Source organism: Pristis pectinata, chromosome 4 (genome assembly GCF_009764475.1).
Source record: "Pristis pectinata isolate sPriPec2 chromosome 4, sPriPec2.1.pri, whole genome shotgun sequence".
In the NCBI taxonomy this organism is placed as follows: domain Eukaryota; kingdom Metazoa; phylum Chordata; class Chondrichthyes; order Rhinopristiformes; family Pristidae; genus Pristis; species Pristis pectinata.
In genome coordinates this window covers 6,359,536-6,386,317 of record NC_067408.1, presented here as the reverse complement: position 1 = coordinate 6,386,317, position 26,782 = coordinate 6,359,536, and the positions used below count along the sequence as shown (strand labels likewise).

Below are 26,782 nucleotides of genomic sequence, written 5' to 3'. Positions count from 1 at the left end.
CCCTATCACTACCACTCTCCTCTCCTTCCCCTTTCCCTTCTACACCACACGACCAGGCTCAGTGCCAGAGACCTGGCCACTGAGGCTTTTCCCTGGTTGGTCATCCCCCGCAACAGTAGCCAAAACGGTGTTCCTGTAATTGAGGGGAACGGCCACAGGGGTACTCTGCACTACCTGCCTATTCTTTGTCCTTATCCTGACAGTTACCCAGCTACCTGGTCCTTGCAGCTTCGGAGTGACTGCCTCCCTGTAGCTCTTGTCTATGTACTCCTCAGTAACCCGTAGGAGCCAAAGGTCATCCAGCTGCAGCTCCAGTTCCCTAACGCGGTCTGTAAGGAGCTTCAGCTGGATGCACCTCGTGCAGATGTAGTTATCAGGGAGACCAGATGTCTCCCAGGACTCCCACATATCACATCTGTACATCTCACATCGGTACATCGCCTGACACTTTCATATTATACCAGAACGCCTATGGACCCTTCACTTCTTCCTTCGCAGGAGTCCAACCAATTCTCCTTCACCTGCACAGTCCTTCCACAGGCTGAACTCGTTCTCACATTAGTATTCTATTCCAGTCTCTACTTCTAGACCAAAGGTGTAGCAATTGGAGCTCACAGGAGTCAGTCTCTCACTTGTCTATTTTGTGTGATACACGGATCAGTGCTTGTTTTGTCGTAGACAGGCTCCCTCCCTCAACTCCTTTTGCAGCACATTACCAACTGCTTCCATACAGAACTCAAAAATTTAATTAATTTTGATTTTAATTTCCATGCTATTCTCGCCTTCACATGGTCCAAATCTGGTCTCTTTGCTCCTTTTCTAGAATCTCCGTCTGCATCTCAGGAAATAGCTTGGACACAAACATCCACTAGAAGCCTCAGGAAGGAATCCCCTTCATTGTTCCAGCTCCACCATCATTGTATCTATTCCAGTAAAATGATTCTCCAGATATGACTCTTAAATTCCTTCCACCTTCCTTGACGACAGCTCTTCTTCTCTCATAAACGAAAGAACCATTGGCAGCCTATTATCTATTTACTGCACTGTATCTCTCTCCCTTCATCATGGACTGAGCAAATAAAGAGTTACTGATCGTTACCTTTCACCTCACCAGAGATCAACTACAATAAATCATCATCCACACTTTCTGCCACCATTAATGAGATTCCAGATACCTCTTACTCTTTCCTCCAGTTAATGTTCTGAAGAGACTGGTTCCTTTGCAGCTCGCTAACCTGCTCTTCTATGTCACAGACCGTTTTCTTTCCCATGGCACTTCCCATACCACTGCAGGAGATACAACACCTCTTCCCTTTCACCATCCAGGAACTCAACAAGTCCTTTCAGATGAAGCAGCGATTCTGTTGCACTTCTCCTGGAAGTTCATTTAGTGTTCTTGATATGGTGTTCTCTGCTGGACGAAAGCAAGTGCAGACTGAGTGACAGCTTTGTTCAGTCCACATGGTGACCCTGATCTTCTAGTTGCTTGAAACTTTAATCTTCTATCTCACTCTCACCAACGTGACCGTTAGTGGCTTCCTGAACTTTTCCAATGAGGACCAACATAGCTTGGAAAACAGCATGTCATCTTCCATCTGGGCATATTGCAGCCTTCTGGACTCGATATTGAATTCAACAGTTTTAGGTAACTTGCATTCTATATTTGTATCAGAATTTTCAACTGTAGATCATCCATTCACATTTTACAAGTTTTTCATGTTCCTTTGTATTTCTCTCTCGCTCTAACTTCCCTCAACCTTTTGACTTTTACAAACAGCTTATCCCTGTGCCAACCCTGGTCGCATCGTATAAGCGATAGTCCCTTTATCTGATCCATTCTCTCCCCCTCCTTGCAACTTACTTCAGAGTACTAATGAACGATTCTTGACCTTAAAGGTTATCTCTGTTTCTCCTTCCATAGATGTTATTTGACTAGACTAGTGGCTCAGCTTAGGTTTTCCATATCTCCAGGTTTTTTTTCCATAGATGAGAAAACATGTCAAGAAAGAAAGAAGGCATCTCATCGTCATCTACGATGAGTCATTAGCATAGATACAATGTCAACGAAAATGAGAGAATGCAATTGGGTCCTTAGGAAAACTTTTAATGAACGTTTGTTGCTCAGCTATCCCCTGAGATAGCGATGCAGAAACTAGAAAGGGAAACAAAGAGTCAGAGATGACCATCAAAGATAAAAATAGCAAGGAAAAGACTCGACAAATGTTGTAATGAAACAAGAAAATTAATAACTATCAGTAGGTACTCTAAATTCTGTATCTTTGAGAAGTTCTTCAGGGCGACCGAGATCTACTCGCTTACATATGCTCCAACTAAATCTTTGGTGGTTTGTGCTCATGAGTGGCCTTCATCCCAGAAGAGAGAACAACAGAAAAATGGCAAAACCAATAGGCGATGGACATATCTCACAATCAATTCATCAAATCAAAGTTTACAATCTGGCATGTCCAATTGTGAATGTTATCTACCGTTAAATAGCTACGGGTAGGAGAATCTCCAAAAACATCACTGTGTTAGCGGATAGTGATACAAAGTTTGTGTGCCATAGACAACTATGAAGCACGTAGATCCATGCTCAGACAGAATTGCCTGTCAATGCAGAAGTCGATCTTTTGCCATTATGATTCACACTACATGATATTGAATAAAGCGGACAGAACAAAGCATATGTGGCCAGTCAACAACGAAGCTCGAGAGTTGAAGATTTGCACTCAAAGTATTGCTGCATCTTTGGAAAAGCGTTTCCATGTGGTTAAGACTTGGCAATGTGGACGAATGTACAGGAATATGTTTTTAATGAAAAGCAGGACAAATCAAATCCAACTAATTACTATCCTTTCCGTTTTCTCTCAATCGACCAGCAAGGTGTTTAGAGGTGGCAATGACAATAAAATCAAGTGATACTTACTCACTAGTAATTTGGTCAACGTTGCTGAATATGGCTTTCGCCAGGACCTCTGGATCCAAATCGAGTGGCAGTTTTGATCTATGGAAGGCCAAAATATCAGAATTCCAGAGGGGCAGCGGCAGTGACCGCCATGTGGATCAAGATAGCGTTTGACTGTACACAAAATCAAGAAGCTATGTTAAAACTTAAGTCATTGGATAACAAGGAATATTCTCCTTTGACTAGAATCACGTCATACTTGGGTCAAAAAGATGCTTTCAACAGCTACACGTCAAACATCTGAGCATCAGGACAGTACTACGGTGTAATGTCTAAAGGACAACCATCAACAGTTTCTTCATTGGTCTTCTGTAATATAATAAAATGTGCATGTTTGATCAATTGTGCAACTTTCAATACCTACATGTTCTCAGGAAATGAATCAATTCATAACTGTATGCAACAAAACCTACAGAACATTTAAGCATGACCATAAGTCATGAGTACGATAAAAATATAGTCACTTGCCTGACTAGGCGCACGTGCAGCAGTATTCAAGAAACTTCTATGCAGTTCAGCTAAAATCAGCCCACTTGACTGGCACCTTATCCTGCAGGCTAAATAGTCACTTTTTCCAATGCAATTCCAATGCATTGTCCACTCTGCTGATACTTTTCCAAAGCTATGACAGCAACATTTCTCAAATCCTTGATTGCTTCCACCAAGAAGGGTGCATTGGAGCACCATAAACATCAGGTTTTCCTCCATGTCAAATATTATCCTGCCTTGTAAATATATCACAATGGCATAAATTCTGTTATTCACTCCTTAATGTACCGTGTAAGAGGTTCTTCGCTGGAACGACTATCTTTTCATAGGCAGTGGAGAATGTATAGTTAAATCTGGCTTCGTAAGCGAAGCCGCCATCTCATAAATGATTAAATAATGATCGTTGAGCCTCAGCACCAATTTGATCTCTTCATGGAAACAGTGACTGTGCAATTGTTAAGTTCTACGGCGTCAAAGACAAACTTTCTCTGCTCTCACTATGCATTTCTGAAATATGTGATTTGCTTTAATACGGGATCAGTGAATGGTTAAACGGAATTTCAATTTGTTATACCACCAGGAGAATTAACATGAAACTAAAGTTAGATAAGCAAAGCGACTGTTGCTCATGACTGATGGAAGTCATCAAGATTCTAATGACTTTAAAAATTAGATTGGAACTAACTTAATAAATGCCATTGAGCATGGTTATTTCACGATCCGATACTGAAAACGTTTTCAAGGAGCCAGCAACCACAGTGGCGCTTGCATATAGAGAAATACATCCTCACTAGGCTGGATCGTAGGGAGATGGGGGAGTTGATAATGCTGTGTTAAGCATTTTATCATTCAAAATTAAGTTCAAAATTGATTGAGGCTTCTTCAGCTTGGCTTCACATTGCTCTCTATGGGGAAGATCAATCTTTTTGACACTATCCCCTGCAGCTGGTCTCAGAACTCTTGAATGTATGTCTCAGTAGACATAAAATTGCTGCTGCACCGTTTGCATACTACCAAGCAGAAACCAATTAAAATCCACACAGAGTTGTTTATGGATACCTCAGTTGTAATACTGATTGAATTTACCCTTCAGCAACTTAGTTCCCGTGTGGAAAATTTTCCAACGGAATTGCAAATGAAAGATTTAGTAAAGACGTGAAAAACACACATTAAGTCATGTTTTGTTTTCTCCCCAACGTTACGCGTCTGTTTGACCTGTAGTTTATTACCACTTTTTAATTCCCAGTCATCACATTACTGAAAAGTTGCTTCTATAATGAGAGACTGTCTGCTGCTCTGCAGATGATTTCAATCAGAATTATTTGATCCACTGGATTGGGATAGAGATGGCCTGTGAAGAACTACGCCTCTGCCAACATCGGATGTGCAGCGATTTACGCTTTCTCCAAGATAAACGCTCTGCTCTACGACCAAATACTAATCAATTTATGAAAAATGGATTAGAACAGAACATTTACTGCACCTTAGTCCCTCAGGCTTGTGAATAAAAGCAATTATATTTCTTCCTCAAACATCAGAGTGTTGTGCAGCAAATTATTTGACGCAATTATTTAATAATCTAAAATTCAAAATGGGGGAAACCTTTTATCAGTGTTGCTAAATATAAACTCCGAAGAAACTAGTTTTGGCATATCACACATAAACATGCATGCATTGACATATGAACCGCATATAGCAGGATTTCTGCACCATCAAATAGTTCAAGTAGAATAATTTTTGTGCCACTTTTCCTCTATTGCTACACATGCGTTACAGGAGTCATTGTTTTCAAAAACTGCATACGTTTACTGCATTTCTCTGTGAACACATAGAAATTTTAAGACCAAGTTAGTAACCCAACTATTATTTAATGGTCGAACTTCAATTAATCGTATGATCCATTTGACCAAGAAACAACCCCTGAAGTCAAAAACGTTTTGTTCAAATGAGGACCAGATGAAAATAAGAGTGGGTATGGGTCACATGAATAAATAATTAAATTAAAATAAACTTTCAGTTACAATGAAAATGTAAGAATAAGTAAAGATTTCTCAACATCGGACATGGCTAATCATTGGACAAATCAACTTCTCACCTGATTGGCTGTATTCCCATCCCACTGACGATATTTAATGGCTTTGATTTTGCAATTTGGTTCTGAAACGTCGTTGTTTAAAGTTTTTGGTGCATTCCATTCCACACCACACGTGTCTGCTTTACTATCCCCGACTTTCGATTTTGCTGGACTGTATGGTTTGAGGAAAGTAAAATCACTCTTGGCAGATTCCGGAGTCAAACAGACCCTGTAATAATACATTTGAGAGGAGGGCCCACTTCCACCCACTTCCAAAAAATCAGATGGTACTTTAGAACTCGCTGTAACTTGGAGATTTATGTTGGATGTTTTCAATATATCTGGCGAATTGAGATGCTGAAGACAGCAGCAATTTCCAAAAGGCGTGCTGTGATCGCGAACATTATTTCTATATTGGTGGCACTTAATAGCAGAGATAATAACTATGGCCACGATAAATAGAAGTGAAAAGGACCCTAAGCTGATAATTAAGTAAAACGTTAAGCTGGAATTGTGTTCTGTATTTTCAGACAAATTGCTGATTTCAGGCAGAATTTCTGTAATGATGTCCATTATTGAAAATATAATGGTGGCTGTGGCTGAAAGTGGCGCTTGGCCATTGTCCTTCACAAGGATGAGAAGCCTTTGCTTAGAGGCGTCCCTGTCCCCGAAGCGCCGGGTTGTCCTTATTTCTCCTGTATGGACCGCAATGTTGAACAGAGTGGGATCTGTGGCCTGCAACAGCTGATAGGAGAGCTTAGCGTTCTGCCCAGAATCAGCATCCGTGGCAATTATTTTGGTTACCAATTGGCCTGGATCCACAGTTCGCGATACTGTCTGAAGTGCAGCTGAACCGTTATTTGGCCGTGGGGACAGAATAACGGGCGCATTGTCATTCTGATCCAAGATAACTACATTTACTTTGACGGTGCTACTAAGTGGTGGAAATCCAGCATCCTGAGCTTGGATCTGAATTTGAAAATCCTTAAGTTGCTCGTAATCAAAGGAACGTAATGCGTAAACTTTCCCATTATCCGAGTTGATCGAAACGTAGGTTCTCGAAGGTAATCCTTGAATCATACTGTCCAGGATAGAATAGGACAGATAAGCATTTTGATTCGAATCAGGGTCAAATGCTGTCACCGAGCAAACTGTGGCGCCGGGTGGATTATTCTCGGTGACATAGACTGTGTATGATGGCTTCGAAAATCTTGGCGCGTTATCATTCACATCTGAGACCTTTAGTATTATAGACTTGTTGGTAGAAAGAGATGGATATCCAGAATCAATGGCGGTAATGGTGATATTGTACTCTGATACTTTTTCACGGTCCAGGGACTCGGCTGTCATCAGTGTGTAATGGTTATTAAAGGACGACTGAATTTTAAATGGAACGTCCTGAGAAATCACACAGTTGATTTGCCCATTCTTTCCAGAATCTGGATCGGTAACACTGATGAGAGCAATTACTGTCCCGATCATCGCGTCTTCCATGACTGGGCTGGACAGCGAAGTTAGAATCACCTCAGGAGCATTATCGTTTACATCTATTATATTAACGAGAACTTTGCAGTGCGCAGGTATTGCATATGGACCGCCTTTATCCTTGGCTTGTATATAGAATTCATAACTATTCACTTCCTCGTGATCTATTACACTTTTAACTCTAATTTCACCTGTGTGGGAATCAACATTAAACAGTTCTTGTACTCTAGGGGGAGTATGCCGACTGAAAGAATATACTATCGCACCATTGGAGCCTTCATCTAAGTCGCTGGCATTCAGTTTTAACACCAATGTCCCCTTTGTTGCATTTTCTTCCAAGGAAACTTTGTAAGTTGTCTGTCCGAAGACGGGTTGATTATCATTGGCATCTAACACAATAACGGAAAGTAGAGCGCTGCCAGATCGGACTGGAACCCCGCCATCAACGGCAGTCAGAATTAGTTGATGGATTTGTTGTTGTTCTCGGTCCAGTGATTTCTCCAGCACTAACTCAGCATATTTGCTGTGATCGCTCCGCGTCTCGACATCCAAGATAAAATGTTCATTCGGACTTAGCCTGTAGGTCCGGACAGAGTTTGTACCCACGTCGGGATCATGAGCACTTTCGAGAGGGAATCGTGTGCCCGGCAAAGCTGATTCTATAATTTCCAAAGAAATATCCTTCCTCAAGAAACTTGGGGAGTTATCATTTATATCCATGATCTCCACTTCAATACGGTATAGTTCAAGAGGATTTTCAATAACAATTTCCAGATGCAGAAAACAGTTGAAGCTCGGACCACAGAGCTGCTCTCTATCTATCTTTTCATTCACGAACAGAATGCCATTTCCCAAATTTACTTCCAAATATTGCTTTGAAGCGTCTGTAACGATGCGCAGCCTCCTGGCTGATAGCTTACGGACGTCTAAACCCAAATCGTCAGCTACATTCCCAACAAAAGCTCCGTGTTTTAGTTCTTCGGGAATTGTATAGCGGATCTGTCCAGAAATCAAATCAGCAAAGCAGGATACCGTAATAAAGCAAAGCACTTGCCTTGTTAGTGTCCACGATTCCTTTCCAGTCAACATTTCCAAGCAGTCGAACAGATACTCCTGTCTTCTGATAAAGGTGGAGAAAATGAGTGAAAGATTATCACAGGCGTAACTTCTTGGTTGGTAACTTATTCCATTGGTGGATAAATCAATAATTTCGGTCAAACAATTCCTCCTACAGAAATGTTGCCTGTTTTTGGACCGTCGTTCCCATCTTCTCTCAACGTGGACGGTCGTACTGTAATGATACCGGTTACTCTGATGTTGTATTTCAGTTAGCACAGCGGGCTGTGTGTGTGTCTGTGTATGTGTGTGTACGTGGAGGTGGCTCCTTTGTCTGGAGGGTGTGAAGACTCTCCGCTCACATTTCAGTACTCAGTGGCGGACAGCACCAGCGCGAAATCCAGCGCGTAACGTTTGGTATATCTTAAAGACACAGTCCATGCAAAATGCTATAGATATTAAATATGAAGATTCTTCGCTTTTCGCAATATTTGATGATCCATGTGGCTTAATGGTTGAATTTCCAGATTTTAGCATGGTGATTTTTTTAAAAATAATTCACCACTCTCGTTTTCCCCGATGGTTTTCAAATACTTGAATTGATACTTTCCTGATTCGGGATATTATATATACCGATGAAGGAAACCTGATAGACCTTTTCTCTTGACCAAGTCTTTTTTTCTACCGAATTAAGCTTATAATATGCATTAAAATCGAGATAGACAATCAGATGATATGCACAGGAAAGCTTTCCCCTGCTAATTTACAAATCTTCTGCATATTCGGCAGTATTCTGGGTCTTTTTGAGTTAACTTATTAAACTCATTACTGTGCACTCACGCGAAAACTGGCTCGCCGATTTCCCACTGAATGTCCAAACTCAATGAGCCTTGAAATATTCTTCATTGGACCTTTGGCAAAATCCCCGAAGGGACCAGAATTAATTCTGCACTGAACACCAGATAATCACTTTCGCATTTGGTGGTTATGTATTTTAGGAGCGTAAATTAGTTACATTTCCTGAAATGTATATATATATTAAATCCACTGTACTAAGGCATAAAGTACACATATGAGGGAAAGAATGATGGATGCACGTTAACGACAGAGAGATTTAGAGTGGCATAGTGATAGATGAACTGGCATGTGGACCAAGTAGTGAGGATGTGCAATATGTAAATTTAGTCATCTTCCTGGTAATGACGGTCATCAAAGCTGAAAATGTCAGCCAGCACTGCAACACAATATGAATGATATAGATATGCAAAGTAATTAAAGCATTCACCTTCCTCTCAGAATATAATGCATAAAATTTTAAATGAAACACTCTCATGGTGTGACCAGATTGGGCCTGCAATGCAAGCGAAGTCCAATTTCAAATACAGCGTAATTATGCGGACAAGAAACAGACAAAGAATCACGGTAAATTATTAGTTGTGAGACTGGTCAACACACCTATCCTGTGTAATTGCCTGCCTTCAGACATTAATAAGAGAAGCAAAATGAAAAAAAACTGAAAATGTTTAACAAGACAAGCAGCATCTGTGAAGAAAGAAACTGAGCTAACGCTTCGTTTGGTTGAATCTTCCGGTTCCCAAAAATAAATCACAGCCTTCTCTTTCTACTTGCTGTTGTTGTAAGTCTCATAAGAGAAAACTTTGGAAACACATTGAAATTGATTTTGATATAACACGGTGAACTAGCACTGGAAAAGTTTATCGCTGTTCGCCGTTCACTATGTTAAAAACGGGTTAAAATAGGCCACGTCTATAAAACAATATATTATTGAGCAAAGTTTCTTTTTAGTGTAGAAGGCTTTAGGCAACAAGTCCTTGGCAACATTTGCAAAATGAGTTCCCATGGAAACAAAATCACCCGGGCTCATTTTTTTTGTCCTGAAATGTTGTATAAGGTATAAAGAAAGTTGAAGCTATGGGAGAAATTAATTTAAGCAGAAAGAATATCAAGGGACCAAGAAGCAAGACACAAGGTTTTGAAGAAAGTCTGCAGACTTTACGTTAAACCATCCAGGCAAAGTATTTCTCCACTAATTGAATGGTAGAAGCAGCTGAAGTTGTGCCTCTTGGTGCTACAATTGATCCAGAATGCCACTAGCAAGAACAATAATTCCCTGACATAAGAAAGGAATTGGTCACAATAGATACATAAAATACGAACAGTTGCTTGGAATGGAATATATTGCAATACAGGCTTGAATAAAGAACACTGAAATCCTTTTGAGTTGGAACCTGAGCTGGCTTAAAGATGAGAACTTAGCCCTAGGGTAAGGATCTAAAATGTGCTTGGCTGAGCCAGGGGATTAGAGTGGGGCTGAGAGTTTTCCTCTGCAGCTTGTAAAATGTATCTTTCTGAAAGTGCCTGACAGGAATCTTGAATTCATTGTGAAAAAGTTGAACAGATTTTCTATTACTACGTGCTCTTCAAACACACATAATCAATACAATGTTTTGCTACCCCTATGGCATTCAATGATTTCTTTTCTTACAGCAAGCAGCACAGATTAGCAAAGTCTCTGTTCTGTGACCAGCTGGGTAAACTCAGCCACACTCCATAATCAGAGAGTTAGAGTACAATTCAGTGTTTCACGTTAGCAAGAATATGCTATTTACTAGTTTAGTCATTGGTGTGGCACTTCCTCTTCCTGATGCCAAAATCAATGTCAATCTTCACGTCTGCAACAGCAACTGGAGTTTTGTTCAAAAGGTAAGTAATCAATGACAGGGCTAAAATTTATTTCCAATCCTTCATTGCCTTTGAGATGGTGGAGGTGACTTGCTTTCTTGATGATTGACTGGCTAAATGAACCATTTCATGGTCAGTTAAGAATTAGAAACATAGCTATGGGCCTGGAGTCACAGAGCAAGTAATGTTAATCCAATAGTTTCATAGTCACCATTGTGAATATTGCCTTTTTAACAAATTCAAGGTTCACTTGACCTCTATGTATTTAAAGTACAAAGAGGTACCCACTGAAGCAGAACTCCATAAGATGTGAATAAGCTCACAAAACAAAGGGTTGTGGGTGGAGGTAAAGGAGGATTGTTCAGTCTGTATTAAATTCCACACAGCAACCTCTTCACATGACTAAAATCGGTTTGCCCAAATTCTGAAATAAAAGTGAACATTACTGGAAAGCTCTGGTAGTTCTGCTGGATCTGCTGTGTTTCCAGCATCTTCTAGTTTACTTCAGATTTCCAGCATCTGCAACTTTTAAAAATTTTCATCCTTAAAAATTCTTGCATTGTGATTGCTCAGGTGAAAGCTATTCATTATAAAAGTCTCTTTGCAGTTTGACCTACACTAATGATAACTTGTATTTGCAGTGGTTTATCTTTAAAATATAAAAGATGAGAAATGAAAATAAATTGCCACTGAAATTTACAAAAAGAAATCTGAATTTATCTTGTCAACAGAGCAGTAGGATGATTTGCTTGCACCAGTCAATAACAAACTAACCAACAACATGAAGTTGGTTCTTTTACCAAAGATATGAGGTGATAATCTGTCAAAGACAAAATTTTAATGATCTTTGAGGTAAACAGTAGCCAGTTCAGCAGTAGCACTGCCACATAAGAGCCATTGCATTTCATTTTTTCAAGCTGGTGATGAGGAGACCAGGGTATTCAATATATAGGGGGTGTAGGAAGGAAGCTTCAGTCTCATGATGTATTTTCACTGCAGAGGATTTGGAACATGAAACAGAAAATCGCTAGTGTTGTCCCTTTCTGATCAAGATGAATTTGTAGGTGGGGGTTCAGGTAGTCATCGACAAAGAGACAGTTTTACTGTCTAAACATTTAAATGAATGTCAGGTACCATGTCATGCACCTTTCTTTTGCTAGCCACAGTTATACAATAGCTATTTTGGGTGAGCAGCTTCCTTACTGTAATTGATGACAATAAGCAAAAATATTCAAGGGTAGGGTACTTTCAAATTGAAAGTCCAAGAATTGCACCAATTTCTGACACATATCATTATTGTTTTTACATTGCTTCATTATTTTGGTTAATGTTCTTGTTATCCCAATGTTGATAACAGACGCTGCTGATGTGAACTTATGGCACTGCAATTACAACCTCTGATCAGTTACAATGTGGGTGTCTGGGCATCTCCTAGCTCCTCGACTGGAAATTGCAAAACCACATCTGTTTTACCTGGAATTTCCACATGGATTATCCCAATTATGTGGCATAGCATAATGTCTGAAGAAATCATTATTTTCTGAATATGATGCAAAACATTTGCAAAAAAAATATAATAAGTTTTTGTGACCAGGCAGGAAGAAGGCGGCTAAACACAAAGTGGGAAAATGCGGAGAGGTAAGAATAAGAATTTTTGTTTTAACTAATAATTGCTGGTACCATCCAGTGTGATATTTGCTGCTGGTTCATGAAACCCTGAACTTAGGAAGGAAGAGCAAGCAATCAGAACAATAAATGTTATGGTGGCCTCTGTTCCAATATAGTTGAAGCATAGAAAGTCCTGCTGCAATTTTCAAGCATTTGGTGATACCACCCCTGGAGGACTGTGCAGCATTTTAGTCTCCATATCTCCAAAAGGAGATACCTGCTTTAAACTTGGTGCAAAATTAATTGCTGAAATGAGAGGCATAGAGTCCAAGCTTTCCAACACTCACTGGAGTTTATAATAATGGAAGTCAATCACTTTGCATGCTCAGATGGATTGGCAATGTACAAGCTGAGAGGCTTTATTTTTGCCAGAACAGAAAATCTAGAATTGGGGAAGGTTTGCAAGGTATATGGCCAACCAATTGGAAACCGAGATGAGCACGTTTCTTTACTCAGATCACAAAAGAGTGCAGATGGTATGCCATTATACATACTTCAGGACATATTTCATAGATTTTGTATCAAAGACGTGTAAACTGTGCAAAAGTGGATCAAGTAGAGGATTAGCTGAACCCTTCTGAATGGTGAAGCAGGCAGGTGAAGCTGCATGACTAATTCTTATATTCCTTGGTAAATTATCCAAGATTTTACCCACAGTTTTCTAACTGTCTGATGAAAAGCCTTGCTTATTTTCTGATGATTCAGTTATATTACCGGTCAAATGTCTCGGCTTTCTTATTTTGCTTCACTTACTGACTGTCCTTATTCTTGGGTTCCGTTTTCAGAATCCAGAGGAGATGATCAGTCTCTGAATGGAACATGTAACTCTAAAATTGCTGCTGGATCTAATTCTCTTCCATACTCTAGCTTTTTTTCTGCTGAACACCACGCTTAACCTTTAATATTGCCTGAGGGCCACTGAAATAACTGGTTTCATTTGAATACCCAAGTCGGTCTACTCAGCTGCAACAAAGCCTTGCAATGAAATTATCTTCTCCCTTGACTCGTCTGCTTTACTGGAATTGGAATGAGTGTTGTCTTTCAAAATACTAATGCTCCTCAACTAAGAAACTGGAAACTGTATAGAGGTATCAGAGTTTTATTGCAGGGTTTGCCATAGCCATGATTTCTCATCTGATGGATATCTGCCCATGGATCCCCCTTGAGTGATTTCAAGACTCTAGTTTGTGTATGAAACAGTCATATTTCTTGCAACAACAATCTAACATGCAAGCATTTTTGATTAATATCTTGCTTACAATATTCCAAAGTTATTCTTCAAAAATTTTATTTTTCCTGGTCCAGCAACAGAATAATTGTCATACGCGATTGTGCAATTAATTATTCGGCTCCATCCTTATCCCTTTTACCTTCAAAACCCATCAACTCTGGTGAAATCAGTATCTAGAAAATGTTGTTATTGCTTAAAATTGCTTTGTGCATTCACTGCTCCCTCAGAAACTGCATAGGCACCAATGCCTTTGACACAGCATATGATTTACAATAAGGCTAGAATGTTTTTCTCAAGACTGTTGCTTATTGGCATATAAGGTGCCAAATTCGCTTTTGCCAAGAGAATGCGAGACACACAGAGGAACACACAAAATTGGAGAAACAGAGAAGAAATTTAACATTTTACTTCAGGTTACAAGCATACTGCAAGTTATATCAGAAAGAAAAATCACAGAAACATTTAATTGGAAAGGTTTATTAAAATGTCAAATTGCAAAATGTGCTCATGATAAAATCATCCTTCAAGTTTATTCTTCAGTATTAACTTCTTTCTGAGCTTTACTATTCTATTGTTGTAATGATGCATTATTTTTTTAAAAATATATTTCCATGTTATAAATCATGCATGACCAATGTAACAAGGAGATTATTCATTCTAAGCATATATAAATAAATTTGGCTTTTGTCCTTAAAATATATGTAAATAGATGGATTTAATGGTAAGGCGTGCATTTAGCATGCTAACATTTCTAAGAGAGCCACACTAACCTGGTTTTTATTTCCATAGTTTTCTTTTATTTTAGATTTCCAGCAAATGCATTTGATTTTCAGTTTGACATATATAATGCATGTTACTCTTGAGCACACAAATCACCTATCCTTAACCAATTTGTTAATCTTGAAAGATTTTGAATTTTAATCATCTCAATTTCATTTATAAATAACTGAACGTGCTTTGAAATTCTTGTAGTAAACCAAAGTTCACATAATTGCTATTCTAAATGGTTAATCTAACCAGTCTCCCTTGACCAAAACTCTCATTCGCCTAGCAGAACTTGCTCTTACCCTGAACAACTTCTCTTCTGATTTTGCTCACTTCATAGAAATCAAAGCTAAAGCCATGAGCACTCACATGGGCTCCAGATATGCCTGTCTTTTCATCTGCTACATGAACAGTCCTTGTTCAAAACCTTCTCTAGTACCATTCCCCAACACTTTATTAATAACTGTATTGGAGCTGCAACTGTGGCACCCATGTGGAACTTGACAATTTTTTCACCTTCACCACTAACTTCCACCCTTCTGTCAACTTCACTCGGACAATTTCCAAAACTTCTCTCTCTTTTCTGGATCTCTCTGTCTTCAGCTCAGGAAACCAACCAGTCACTAACATTTACTATAACTGACACCCACGGTTACCAAGACTACACCACTTCCCTCTTGTCTCTTGTAAGAATGTGAAACCTTTCTCCCAGTTTCTCTGTCTCTGCCATATCTGCTCTCAAGATGAAGCTTTCTACTCCAATCCATCTGAACTGTCCTCCTTTGTCAGGAAACGTGGCTTTCTTTCTTCAATGGTTAGTGAAGCCGTCTCTTGTATTTCCTCCATTTCCTGACTTCTGCTCTTACCCCCTCCCTCCAACAGAAGAGATATAGAATTCCCCTGGTCCTCACCTTTCACCCAACTAGCCTCTGTGCCCAGCACGTCGTCATTTCTCTCAGCTGCCAGGGGATCCCACTACTCACCACTTTTTTCTCACCCTACCATCTTCTGCAGGAACCATTCTCTCCATTAGTCCCTGGTCCACTTACTGTATACCTCCCCACTCACCCCTTCCTGACCACTGGCACTTTCTTCTCCACCCGCAGGAGATGAAACTCTTGTTCCTACACCTGCTCCCTCACTACCATCCAGGGACCTAAACAGCCCTACCAGGTGAGGTAAAGATTCACATGCACCTCCTCCAACCTCGTCTACTGCATTCCGTGCTCCTGATGTGGCTTCCCTTACAACAGCAAGATCAAGCACAGTCTAGGCAACTGGTTGGCAGATCACCCATGCGCTGTCTACAATGGACATCCCCAGTTCCTGGTTATGTGCCATTTCAGACTCCCATTCCCGTTCCCACAGTGACATGTCCAACCTTGGCCTTCTTCACTGCCAGGATGAGGCCAAATGCAAACTAGAAGAACACAACCTCATATTCCACCTGGATAGTTTGCAATCCAATGGTTATGAGTATTGCATTTTCATATTTCAGTTAACTCTTATCTCCTCTGTTCCTCTTCTCTTTCCTTTCAAACCACCTCTATTCCTCCCATTATTGTTCCCTTTCCTATCAACCCTGAAATCCCCCATCACCCATTTTCATCTCCCCCTCCTGGTTCCATCCACCGACTGCTCACACACTTCACCCACTGTATCCCCTCTCCCCTAATGGTATCCATTACTACCTTTGTTACTTATCAGATTCCAGCACTTGTGGCCTTCCTGCCCCCCTTATCACCCTCCAGCCTCTTTGTCTCCAGCTTCACCTTCCACTCCCCCACCTCGATCCATCTGCCTTTTTTTCTTTCCTTGTCTGCTTCCACCTATCAGCTAACTGCCTGTACCGCTCCCACTCCCCCACCTGTCTCCTTCTGCCCACTATGATTCACCTCTCCCCCTCTTTATACTGGCTATCTTCCTTTGCTAAACTCGATCCTGATGCAGGGTCTTGACCCAAAACCTTGACGTCCTTTCCTCCAACAGATGCTGCTTAACTCCCACAGCAGTTTGATTTTTTTTGCTCCAGTTTCCAAAATCTTGTGTCTCCATCTTAATTGCCATTCTATTTTCTTAAATGTACCTGTTAACTTAAACGAACATCATACCAGTTTCACAAGGGTATGCACTCCTGCTTGTGATTTTTCTTCTAAAGTATTCACTTAGATAGCTGTAGAATATTCATCTCTAAATGTAAGTTTGGAGATTATTGTACATGCAGAAAACATTCTTTGTGGTTACACTCTTGGCATTTCACTAATGAGAAATAAGTGAACCTTAGATTTATTTTAGCAGCAATGAATAACGATTCAACCATGATGTCTTCAAGCTCTTTACAAGACCTTTGGTTATATCCATTGACCACTTTAAATTTCCTTGACAGTGGATTTTCTCAGCAATGTGCCAATTCCGATTATTCCAGTATTCGTGTTCCACACCACAGAGTCATTTGCATTCCACCTCTAAACACAATAGGAAAATGGTGAATATAATCACTTCTGAGATCGAGATATAAATATCTGCTGCTATGCTGCAATTAAAATGGTCTCAGTAATTATTTGATTGAAGATCTTCATCCCACTATTTATTATTCATGCAAATGTCAAGCAAAAATTCTTTACTCGGATATATCTTCAAGCGATGTAGTTTAAATTTCTGTACCGTCTCAATCGAAGTTGTAGCTGCTGACCTTTGTTTACTTGAAACAGGGAACAATAGGTACACTCCCTTCTCAAAGATCGTGTCCATGTAAATCTAACAACAGAGTTCTCAAATATCTTTTTCCACTCCGTTCTATAGCTGTGAATTCTATTTATAATTGAGACGAAACAGTTCTAGGTGCACACATGCAATAAAAACAATAAAAAAATCAGAGTAAGTACCTTGATCTGCTTCAGTCACTTTGAATTGCAAAGCCTAAAGATTTAGTTATAAAGCAGTAATAATACTATTAACAATATTATAAACATATTTAATCAAACATCAGAACTTTATAAAGGAAAACTATTACCCTTCAAAATTGGTATGCTATTCATATCATTTAGAAATTATAAACAAATACACATTTATTATCTTAATTAAATGAAAAAAAGGTCAAGAAATACATTGGATTGAGATGTTACACATTTTATTTATGCTAATTCACAATACTGCAATGTCACACATAAAGGTTTAGTGCAATTAAAACAGCAATCAAATGTATTCATTATTCTACCACGTAACCAGACATATAAATCCTGTGACAATGGACTATGGGCTTTTGTTCTAACTTGAATCTAAAAGCTACATATCTCATGCATAGATTGAACGTGTTTATGCATAAACCATAAACAACCGTGAGTTTTTGAAATCCAGGATTTACACTAAAGCAATTAACCAAGGAAAAGATGTGAGGTATATCTTTGCAGTTCCACTTATTTGCTCATTACAAAGAAATGAAAATTTCAGGGAGAGGGTCAAGGGATACTTAAAATAGCTGGAAATTAGTTGAAGGATCAGTAGATAATTACTGTATTCCGCGTGATTGAACATGCTGCTTGGTTCATTGGAGAAGAATCTATCCTTATTAGCATACTTAAAACGTTAAATTGTAGTTAAGCAACACCCACACTCGTGAAATCAGTCTTGGTTACAGCTCATTTTGCTCTTGATTTCATATAGAAAAGTAATTAACTCTTGAATTGCACAGGAAAATTTTCAAAGATTTAGCATACAAACTATCTGATTGATTTCAGATAGGTTATTCCTTTCAGTGTCAAAAGGAATAATGCAATGAAATTGATAAATATATTTTAAATTGTGTGATGATGCAATGCAAATTCACTGCCCTTTCTCACTTGCTTGTCAGATTAGGAAAATATCATCATAAATTGACCACTGAAAAGATTTAGCTACCTTCCATTTAACTGCAGAATATGTTGCCTGTTGGAAAAAAGAATCAACAAATTTGATTGCACCAGCAGCACAGCTAATCAGTTTTCCCCCATGCTGATGTAACAAACTGTCAAATTGATTACAAATGGTTGAGTTGAAACACCTGTTTTAAATAAATAATCAGATGTTTGGGAACTGGATCTAGAATCAGCAAGAATTCATTAAAAATGTCCATGTGGAAAGTTTATGGAAAAAGATTTCATGTATCTTACCAGATGGAGGAACATGTTTTGTGACAGCCGTGTTTTCAACAGACCTGGATTATTCTGACACTACTTGCTCCTTCATCGTATCACTCCGTAGGATACTGTTTTGAAGTCTGTGAGACAATTCTGAGGAAGTTGGAAGAAGTTGTTTTGGACTGGAAACAACAATAATCTTTCAAATGACACTTTTTAAGTACTTAATGGTGTTGCATGCAGCTAACGGATTATAACAGAGTATTGGACAAGTTAGTCAAAAATGTGGAACACTGTGGAAACAATTATTAAGATGCTTGAATTACTCTGGGTGCATACTGTCATCAGGAGATGTCACTTTATTGTTGTCCACTGTATTCTGCATAATGTGGCTAAGATGCAAGCACAGACATTGCCCAATTCACCACAAAAAAAGGAAGAGAAGAAGAACATGCATAGTTGGTTAAAGGACAGCATAAATATCAAAGATAGGAAGAAACAATGAGAGGCCCTCTGTGGATCTGCTGCAATGGTATAGTCAGGAATTGGTGCCCAATCAAAGCTTCTGTAGAAAGTTAGAATATTATGGACATTAGATATGAGCATACCATCATCATCAATCATTTGCTTGTCCTGCTAGACACAGTTTTTGTTAAGGCTGTCCTTCAAATGGCTGGCATCTTCTCCTTCATGTCATTGAACCAACAGACATGGCAATGATCACCACCAGTCTGTTTTCTCTGGCTGCCAAGTTATAACAGGAATCCTACAAAAAAGAAGAAACATTCTTGGTGACAATGTTGTTGTATGTCTATGAAATGTATCTGCCATGGTAAAAGTGGCTGTCTGTATTTAGCTGTGAGACATGAATGTGCATGTGACAGTAGTTTAAGCTTGTGATGCTGTAGTAGGGTACAAGAAGGTTAGGCAGGAATAGTAATTGACAATGCATTTTTGTTCAGTAAGTGTGGTGGAGATGCAGAACTGAGCAGGGTGAGAAGCAAATGGTGTACTTGTGAGGAGATGAGACTGGTGATCCGTACTCTGAACATGACCACATATGTTGGTCAATATTTTTTTTTTCAGCATTGCGCATCTGGTATTGACTTTAGTTGTCACCTTCCGCTGTTGTGTTTCATAGTATCTCGATGGATTCCTGTGTTCACTAGAAGTGGAGAAATTTTCCTCTCTTCTTGATCTAAGACACTGAGAGTTCTGTGTTGCTTTTGTCCTTGCTCTGTTGCCAGCACTTACTACAGCATGAGTTGGAAATAATGAACACCTCTGCTTGGTAGCAGTCAGGATTTCAATCAGTACCACTTAGCTTCAGCTGGTACAAGTAATTCCCAACATTGCAATGAAGACTAAGCACTGCTGCATCAAATACTGTAAAAATCTGATAGTCTAGCATCCGTTGTTCAGCAATCCTGATAATCTGGCATTGGCTCACTTATTCATCCAGAATGTAAACCAAGAGTCCAGAATGCAAGTGTGCTGTGTGGTCAGAGCTGGGGTTGGGGTCCAGAATACCAGGGATTAGGAACATGTGTTGGTTTGCAGCCAGAGCAAGGGTCTGGAGTGCTTGTATATTTCCTGCTCTCTTTAAACCTAATGTTTTTTTTGGAAAATATGTTATACTACTAAGTAAAAGTGTTTTGAGTATTAATGGGTAACATCCAACATCTGGAAAATCTGCTAACCCAACATTACCAAAGTCCCAAGGGTGCTGGATTATTGAAGTTCTACTATGCTGTGCTTCTGTAGTCGGCACTGGCTGGATGCTGCAATCAATATTATGAGGTGCTTGAAGGATTTCCATTCGTGATAGGCAATGGGTTAAATTGTTTTGGGATGGTCATGCATGCAATTCCAGTGCATGTTTAACAGCACAATGCAATTTCTCTCTACAGTTTTCCTCAACAGATCACCATTTTTGGCAATATATGTCAACTTTGAGCAGTGTAATGATTCAAAATTTAAAATGCATTCACAAATGATGTCCATTAAGGATAAGGTTCAATCAACTGGTGAATTTCAGAACAGTGGCAACCGATCAATTGTGAAGATATCTTTATTTATAAGATGACATTTTTGAAGTCAGCTCTATTATGATAGTTGTTGTCTTCTTGACTGCCAGTCAACTGTGGTTGTTGATATGTAGGTTGTACTATTTCTATTTTCTTGAATTTTCTTAAATTAAAACTCTACGTGGCCTTGACATTTATAAACCAGTTAAAATTCCCATAAATGTCACCCTAGGATAATTGTTAAACAAATATTCTGTTAATCTATAATTCATCCTTCTACTATTTTGTTGGTGACTCAAGAACAATTTATTTTAAAACATTTCCAAAATATCAGAGCAGGGAATTTGAAATGAATAGATATTATCATACACAGCAATTTCAGAGTCTTAGTGTTCAGGAGTTGAATTCACATTGTCATAATCAGGTGCTCTTCTTTGACATAGTGCACAAAATTAGCCAGAGCCCAAATGCAAATGAATAATCCTTACCTACCGAATTAATTTCCATTTCTTTCTCTCCTTTCTGAAGGAACAGACTTACACTAGATGTTATCAGCTTCCACCAGTCCTATTTCAAACTACAATTTCTTTATATGTGACAATGAACTAATGATAAAATCCACTGGATATGCATATAAACCATAAAGACTACCTGAATGCTACTCAGTGGTGTATATCGTTTTGGATTTAAAATTTTGACTAAGTTGCCCCATTTCTGAAAGTAAACATTGAAGCTAAAAAGTGTCCCCATTGCAAATTAAGCATAAATAAAAAAATGAACCTGGAAACTTGCTAGTCCGCAAGAACTTATAACATGTTACATTATGATACTCGTAACATCAGCAATGTGTGAAAGAAAAACTGCTTCATCATTCTAAAAGAAACATATGACACAATCTAATAACTGACCGAAATTTAGTTCACTGATTTGAAATTGTTTGATTATGTTATTTCCTATTTGATGAACATCATTACCTGTTGATTAGATGTCAAATATCAGAAGGCACTCTCAAAGGAACTATACAAAAAGATTTTATTCTCTCCTAAATACACTTCTACAAATTACAACCAACCCTTACCTAAAATTGAGTAACTGAGTTGCTTTGAATACCAAATATAAAACCGTTTATGCTCTTTTTTTTTTGCTTTGAAAGCTGTGGTAAGTGAGGCACAAGACTATAACACCTGGATAATTCAGGGTTAAGAAGTTGTGGGCAAGCTATGGTGGCACCGGAAGCATTGGGACACTTATGGGCTGCCCCCAGAACACTCTACGCAAAGATGCATTTCACTGTGTTTCAATGTACATGTGACTAAAATCTTATCTTATTTCTATCCAAAGAAAGAAAGGCCTTCTGAAGCTTTCATTCACATCCTTGTCACTGGTGGATTTGAAGATTTTGGTACAACATCCCATTTTGCATCCATCATAAACTTGAGCTAATTCAAAACTTGGCAACTCATATCCTAACTTATTACATTCCCCCATTCACTCATTGAGCTTGTGCTCACTGACCTTGGCACTGTAATAATTTTAAAATTCTCATCTGCTTGAAAGTCCTTCCGCATTCTCAGTCCTCCTCCTTCTTCCTCTAACCTCCTTAAGCCAAATACAATTACAATTGAGTCACTGAGTCAGAGAGACATAACAAAGAAACAGTCCCTTCGGCCCACCAAATCCATGCTGACCATCAACAACCATTTACGTGAATCCTACTTTAACCCCATTTTTATTCTCCCCATATTCTCATCAGTTTCCCATAGGTTCTACCACTCACTTACATACTGGAGCAATTAATCTAGCAACCTGAACATCTTTGCAATGAGGGAGAAAACCAGAGTACACAGAGGAAATGGGGAGAATGTGTGAACTCCACACAGACAGCAGCAGAGGTCAGAATTGAATCTGGGTCTTTCTGTTGCTTGGCAGTGGCTCTACTAGTTACTTTCTCCCAGTTCTGGGTGCCTTCCTATCTGATTTTTTAATTCTTCACTTAATGAATGTCATTATTTCATCTGCCACAAACTTAAACTCTGGAAATCCCTCCTCCAGCCTACTTGCCGTTCCCTTTCACGAATCTTTTGGTGACCAGCCCTCAAATGTAATTTAGTTCAGTACCAATGATTCTTTTTTTTAGTTATTCTCCTGTAAATTATCATGGAATGCTTTATCATGAGTATTATTGACAATCCAAGTTGTTGAGTTGATCCAAAAAACTCACAGCAAAACTATGAATGTACAAGGAAACAGCCACTGCTTCAGTTCTTATTTTTGAAATTCTGTGTTGTATTCCACATCAGTGAGTTTAGAGTAAATATCAGGATCACAGTCTTCATTGATTTCATATATGTGGACACATCACTTTAGTCATAATCCTGTTGCACTGGTACTATGAATTACACAGGCCATTGGTAACTTCAAACTCTGAATGCTTTTAGATAGTGATTCATCCTGGAATTAATGAGTGGAAGCAGACTGGCCTGAAAAAAAAAAGGTGCTCTAGGTACATTCAGAGGATTGCTTGGGAACTCGCACAATTTCCCATTTAACCAACTTGCACTTGGAAATGAGAATGGTTTATGTGATTGTGATATGTGTAAGTAGAAGACTATGTATCTGAGTGCGACAAGACTTCCATGTAATTTGCTTTGAAGATGCAAATATAAAAGTTTTGGCGCATGCTTTGTTTTGTGCATGTTGTTTATTTGTTTTGGAAAACAATCCAAATTAAACTTTGAATATTAGCCGCGATTGAGCTCACCTAAATTTTTCATGTGTTTGCTAACCTAATCCTGTCAACCATCATTCTGGTGAATGCTGATCACTGGATACCAATTCACCCATGTCCCAATTTTAAAATTTCACCTTTGCATTAAAGCCTTTTTTCTTTGTAACCTTCCCCAGTCCACAACACACTGAGTTCAGTTCATGTTTGCATCTGTCACTCCCAACATTCCATCATTGACTGGCATGTTTTCAACTGCCCTGTGCTCTGTTGATCTCACCTCACTGCATCTTTATATTTCTCACCTTAAGACATTCACCTTTAATTAAGCTTTTCGTTGTTCATTCTTTTATTTCCCTCTTTGGCTCAGTGCCAAATCTTTTTGAATGATTGAAAATCAACAAAAAAATCCTGGAGATTCTGGAAGTCTGAAGTAAAAACAGAAAGTACCTGAAATACTCAGCAGATCAGGTAGCATCTGGGGAAAGAGAAGCAGAGTTAACATTCCAGGTGGAAGATACATTGTCACAATTGGAAAAGACAAAATAGTTTTTAATTGTAGAGAGTGTGGGGGGGATGGATAGGATAAAGGGAATACTTCTGACAGGATGACGTCAGACTTCAAACAGGTTACTTCACCAACACATCCCCAGGGCAATCTTGACCTCACCCGATCAGAGATATTCCTTTTGTTCTATCCATCCCTCCCTCACACTCTCTGCAACTTAAACTAACGTGTTTTCTCTTTCCCAGTTCTAACGAAGGGTCTTTAATCTGAAATACTAACTTTGTTGCTCTGTCCACAGATGCTACCTGACCTGCTGAGTGCTTCCAATATTTTGTGCTTTTTTATTCAATGACTGTCTGGCAAGGTTCCTAGTTGTTGTTGTTCAAAAATATAAACTGGAACTGAGCAAATATTTTCAATATGCTTTTTCATATAATTGTTAACAGTATTTAAAAGAAAAAATGTCTCACTATCAAGGTATGAATACAGAGCTGCTTCTGTTAGAACAAGTGTTTATCTGTGTGCAGAAAGCTGTACAGTGAGTAGTGAAAAGTTCAGTCATTAATAACCACATCCATAGTAAAGATTGTCCTGGTCACGTTTACTTAAACATGCAAAAAACAGAATACATCTGAAAATAGACTAAGCATAAAAGATTACATTAGATGTCATTGAGAAAGAAAGCCACCTTTGGTACAAATTCAACAAAAATGCATAGTTGCCGCAGGTGATTGGAGAAAATGATGTACCTCTGTGATTACTGATGTCACAAACGCACAATATAATTCAGATGAATATTAAGCAGTAACAATCTGACTTAGTTACATCAGTAGCTGAAGCCAGTTTATTGTTTCATCCACATTTTGTCAGATATACAGTGGTGTACTTTGCTCTGCTTACAAATTTAAAGAAAATTCTTTCACTAGTCTTTCCATGTTATGTAAAAACAGTTTAGTTACATTACTTTCTTCAACTTTGAACACAGAGAAAAAATATATCCAGTCGTCAGCTGTTTAAATACCATAAAAATAACAGTGTATACATGCTGTTCTTCAATATAAGTCTCAATTTGTTGAGACATGAAGAAACTGCAGCCATTAGTTTGGCATGACATGCATTAATTCAAGAACTGCTAAATTCAAATTCCTGTGGAATAAAACTGCTTATGTTGGCACTGGAAATAATCACTGCTTAATACAGATTACAGATTTTGTGTACGTTTGTTTTCACTCAGTCTAGACAATTTGGATTGCTTCTCCAGCTGGTTATTTCATGATTTAATCAATATTCACTAATGACATGTATAATTTTTCATCTTAATACGGTTAATCTGTTCTGCAGTCAGACCCTAGGTTATGACACTAAGGGAGTGTAAACTGAAAGTACATTTTTGTAATGGCCATCATCTTAGTTTCGTATATTAGCAAAATGCTCTTTTTTATAGTTCATTTGTAACTTGTTTTTATCATCAACTTCCGTGCATTTATAGTTGAACATATAAGAAATGAATGTTGCCTGACAGAAGAAATAGAGCCAAGCTAAATAAAAGCATTGAACTAAAATTATAAAACATCCAAGACAACAAATTAGCATTTGAGTACACACAACAATATCTCTTCCAAATGTGACTTGAAAGTTAATTTACAGAACCCTTGTGTCTACTTTGATGATCTGACTTGGATACTGAGAGTACTCAGATTACCGTGACAAGAGGCATTACTCATTTTGTGGCTCCTCAGTGGCACTTTTGCTTTCCCGCTTTTCTGACCGTTTGGTGCGCTTCTTCTTCTTTTTCGTAGAAGAGGCAGAATGTTGCCTGTCCTGCTTGACAGCTTTGTCCTGCTTGCTGGAGAGCATGACTGGGCTGCCACCCATGTAGATGTTAGACTGATACTCATCAGGTTCCATGGTTTCAAGATTCTGTGATGCAAACCTGGGAGCCCAGCTAGGTATACCATCTTCCAGATCTGGAGATGCCTTAATGTAATCCACATCTGTTGAATGAATTATGCATGGATACAATTATTAGTTAGTGCACTTTACATCTGCTTTCTAAATTCAGTTAGGTTGAATTCATAGACTTGAATTAGGAAGTAGAGCATACATTTAGTACAAGCAACCAAGGACAAATCTCTACTCAGATTCTTCACTTCTGTTGCACATTCATCTAACAACTATTATCTTTGATGGCTCCAACATATGCTCTGCTGCATTTACTGATATTTTTGCCTTTTTGATCTCCTCTACTTATTTTCATCTTTTCTGACCATTCTCATCCTTTCAAAATCTCCCGTCAATGCCCCATTACAGCTACTATTATCTATGCTTCATAAATTAATATTGTCCATTAGTATGCATATAAACATAAATTAACTATGCAAAGCAACGAAACATGCAAGTTTTGCTTCACTTCTAATGTCCTACATTTTAATTCTGAACATGCAAATATTCTTGGGTAGTATATTAACTGTATCTTTATGCTATGTTTATGATCTCTATAAAAGTTTGGTTTAAGATTGGAAACAAGAAGATCCCAACTCAGTTCATGTTCAACCGTAATGTTATTTATCTAAACCAATCATTCTCTGCCATTTTCAATTTTCCATTTGTGGCCACTCATGTCTTAACTTAAACCATCTTGACATAATCAAGGCCTTGGCCTACGGCTACATTCATTATTTTTTTCCTAGATTTAGAAATGTGTCACCCATAGAAAACTCACTTCAGGCATTTTTTCTGCACTAATTTATCTGTTGCATGTTTATTTTTAATTAGGAAGGAAATGAATTGCATTTGTACAGCACTTTTCATTTCTCCAGAATGCCCCACAGGATCCTGTCAAATAATTACTGTAGAGTAAATTCATTGCTGTATTTTAGGAAAATACAATATACAATTTGTGCACTATGCCATCCCACAAACAACAATGATCAGCTAAATTACTTTGGTGTTACTGTTAGTTTGTTTTGTG

At 38.6% G+C, this 26,782-nt stretch overlaps 2 protein-coding genes across 2 annotated transcripts in view; both read right to left on the bottom strand.

The window, feature by feature from the left end:
• Window positions 1-5,537: 5,537 nt before the first annotated feature.
• LOC127569156 (protocadherin-10-like) lies at window positions 5,538-8,102 on the bottom strand. Its single transcript, XM_052013543.1, has one exon. It carries the CDS (start codon window positions 8,100-8,102, stop codon window positions 5,538-5,540), a length of 2,565 nt encoding a protein of 854 aa, XP_051869503.1.
• A 16,289-nt stretch (window positions 8,103-24,391) lies between these two features.
• The window catches only part of LOC127569076 (protocadherin beta-15-like), a 139,338-nt gene continuing 136,947 nt past the window's right edge, over window positions 24,392-26,782 (bottom strand). Inside the window, exon 4 of the mRNA XM_052013408.1 lies at window positions 24,392-25,805. Within this exon, the coding sequence (XP_051869368.1) occupies window positions 25,528-25,805 (278 nt within the window). The 3' untranslated portion in view covers window positions 24,392-25,527. The remainder of the gene's footprint in view (window positions 25,806-26,782) is intronic.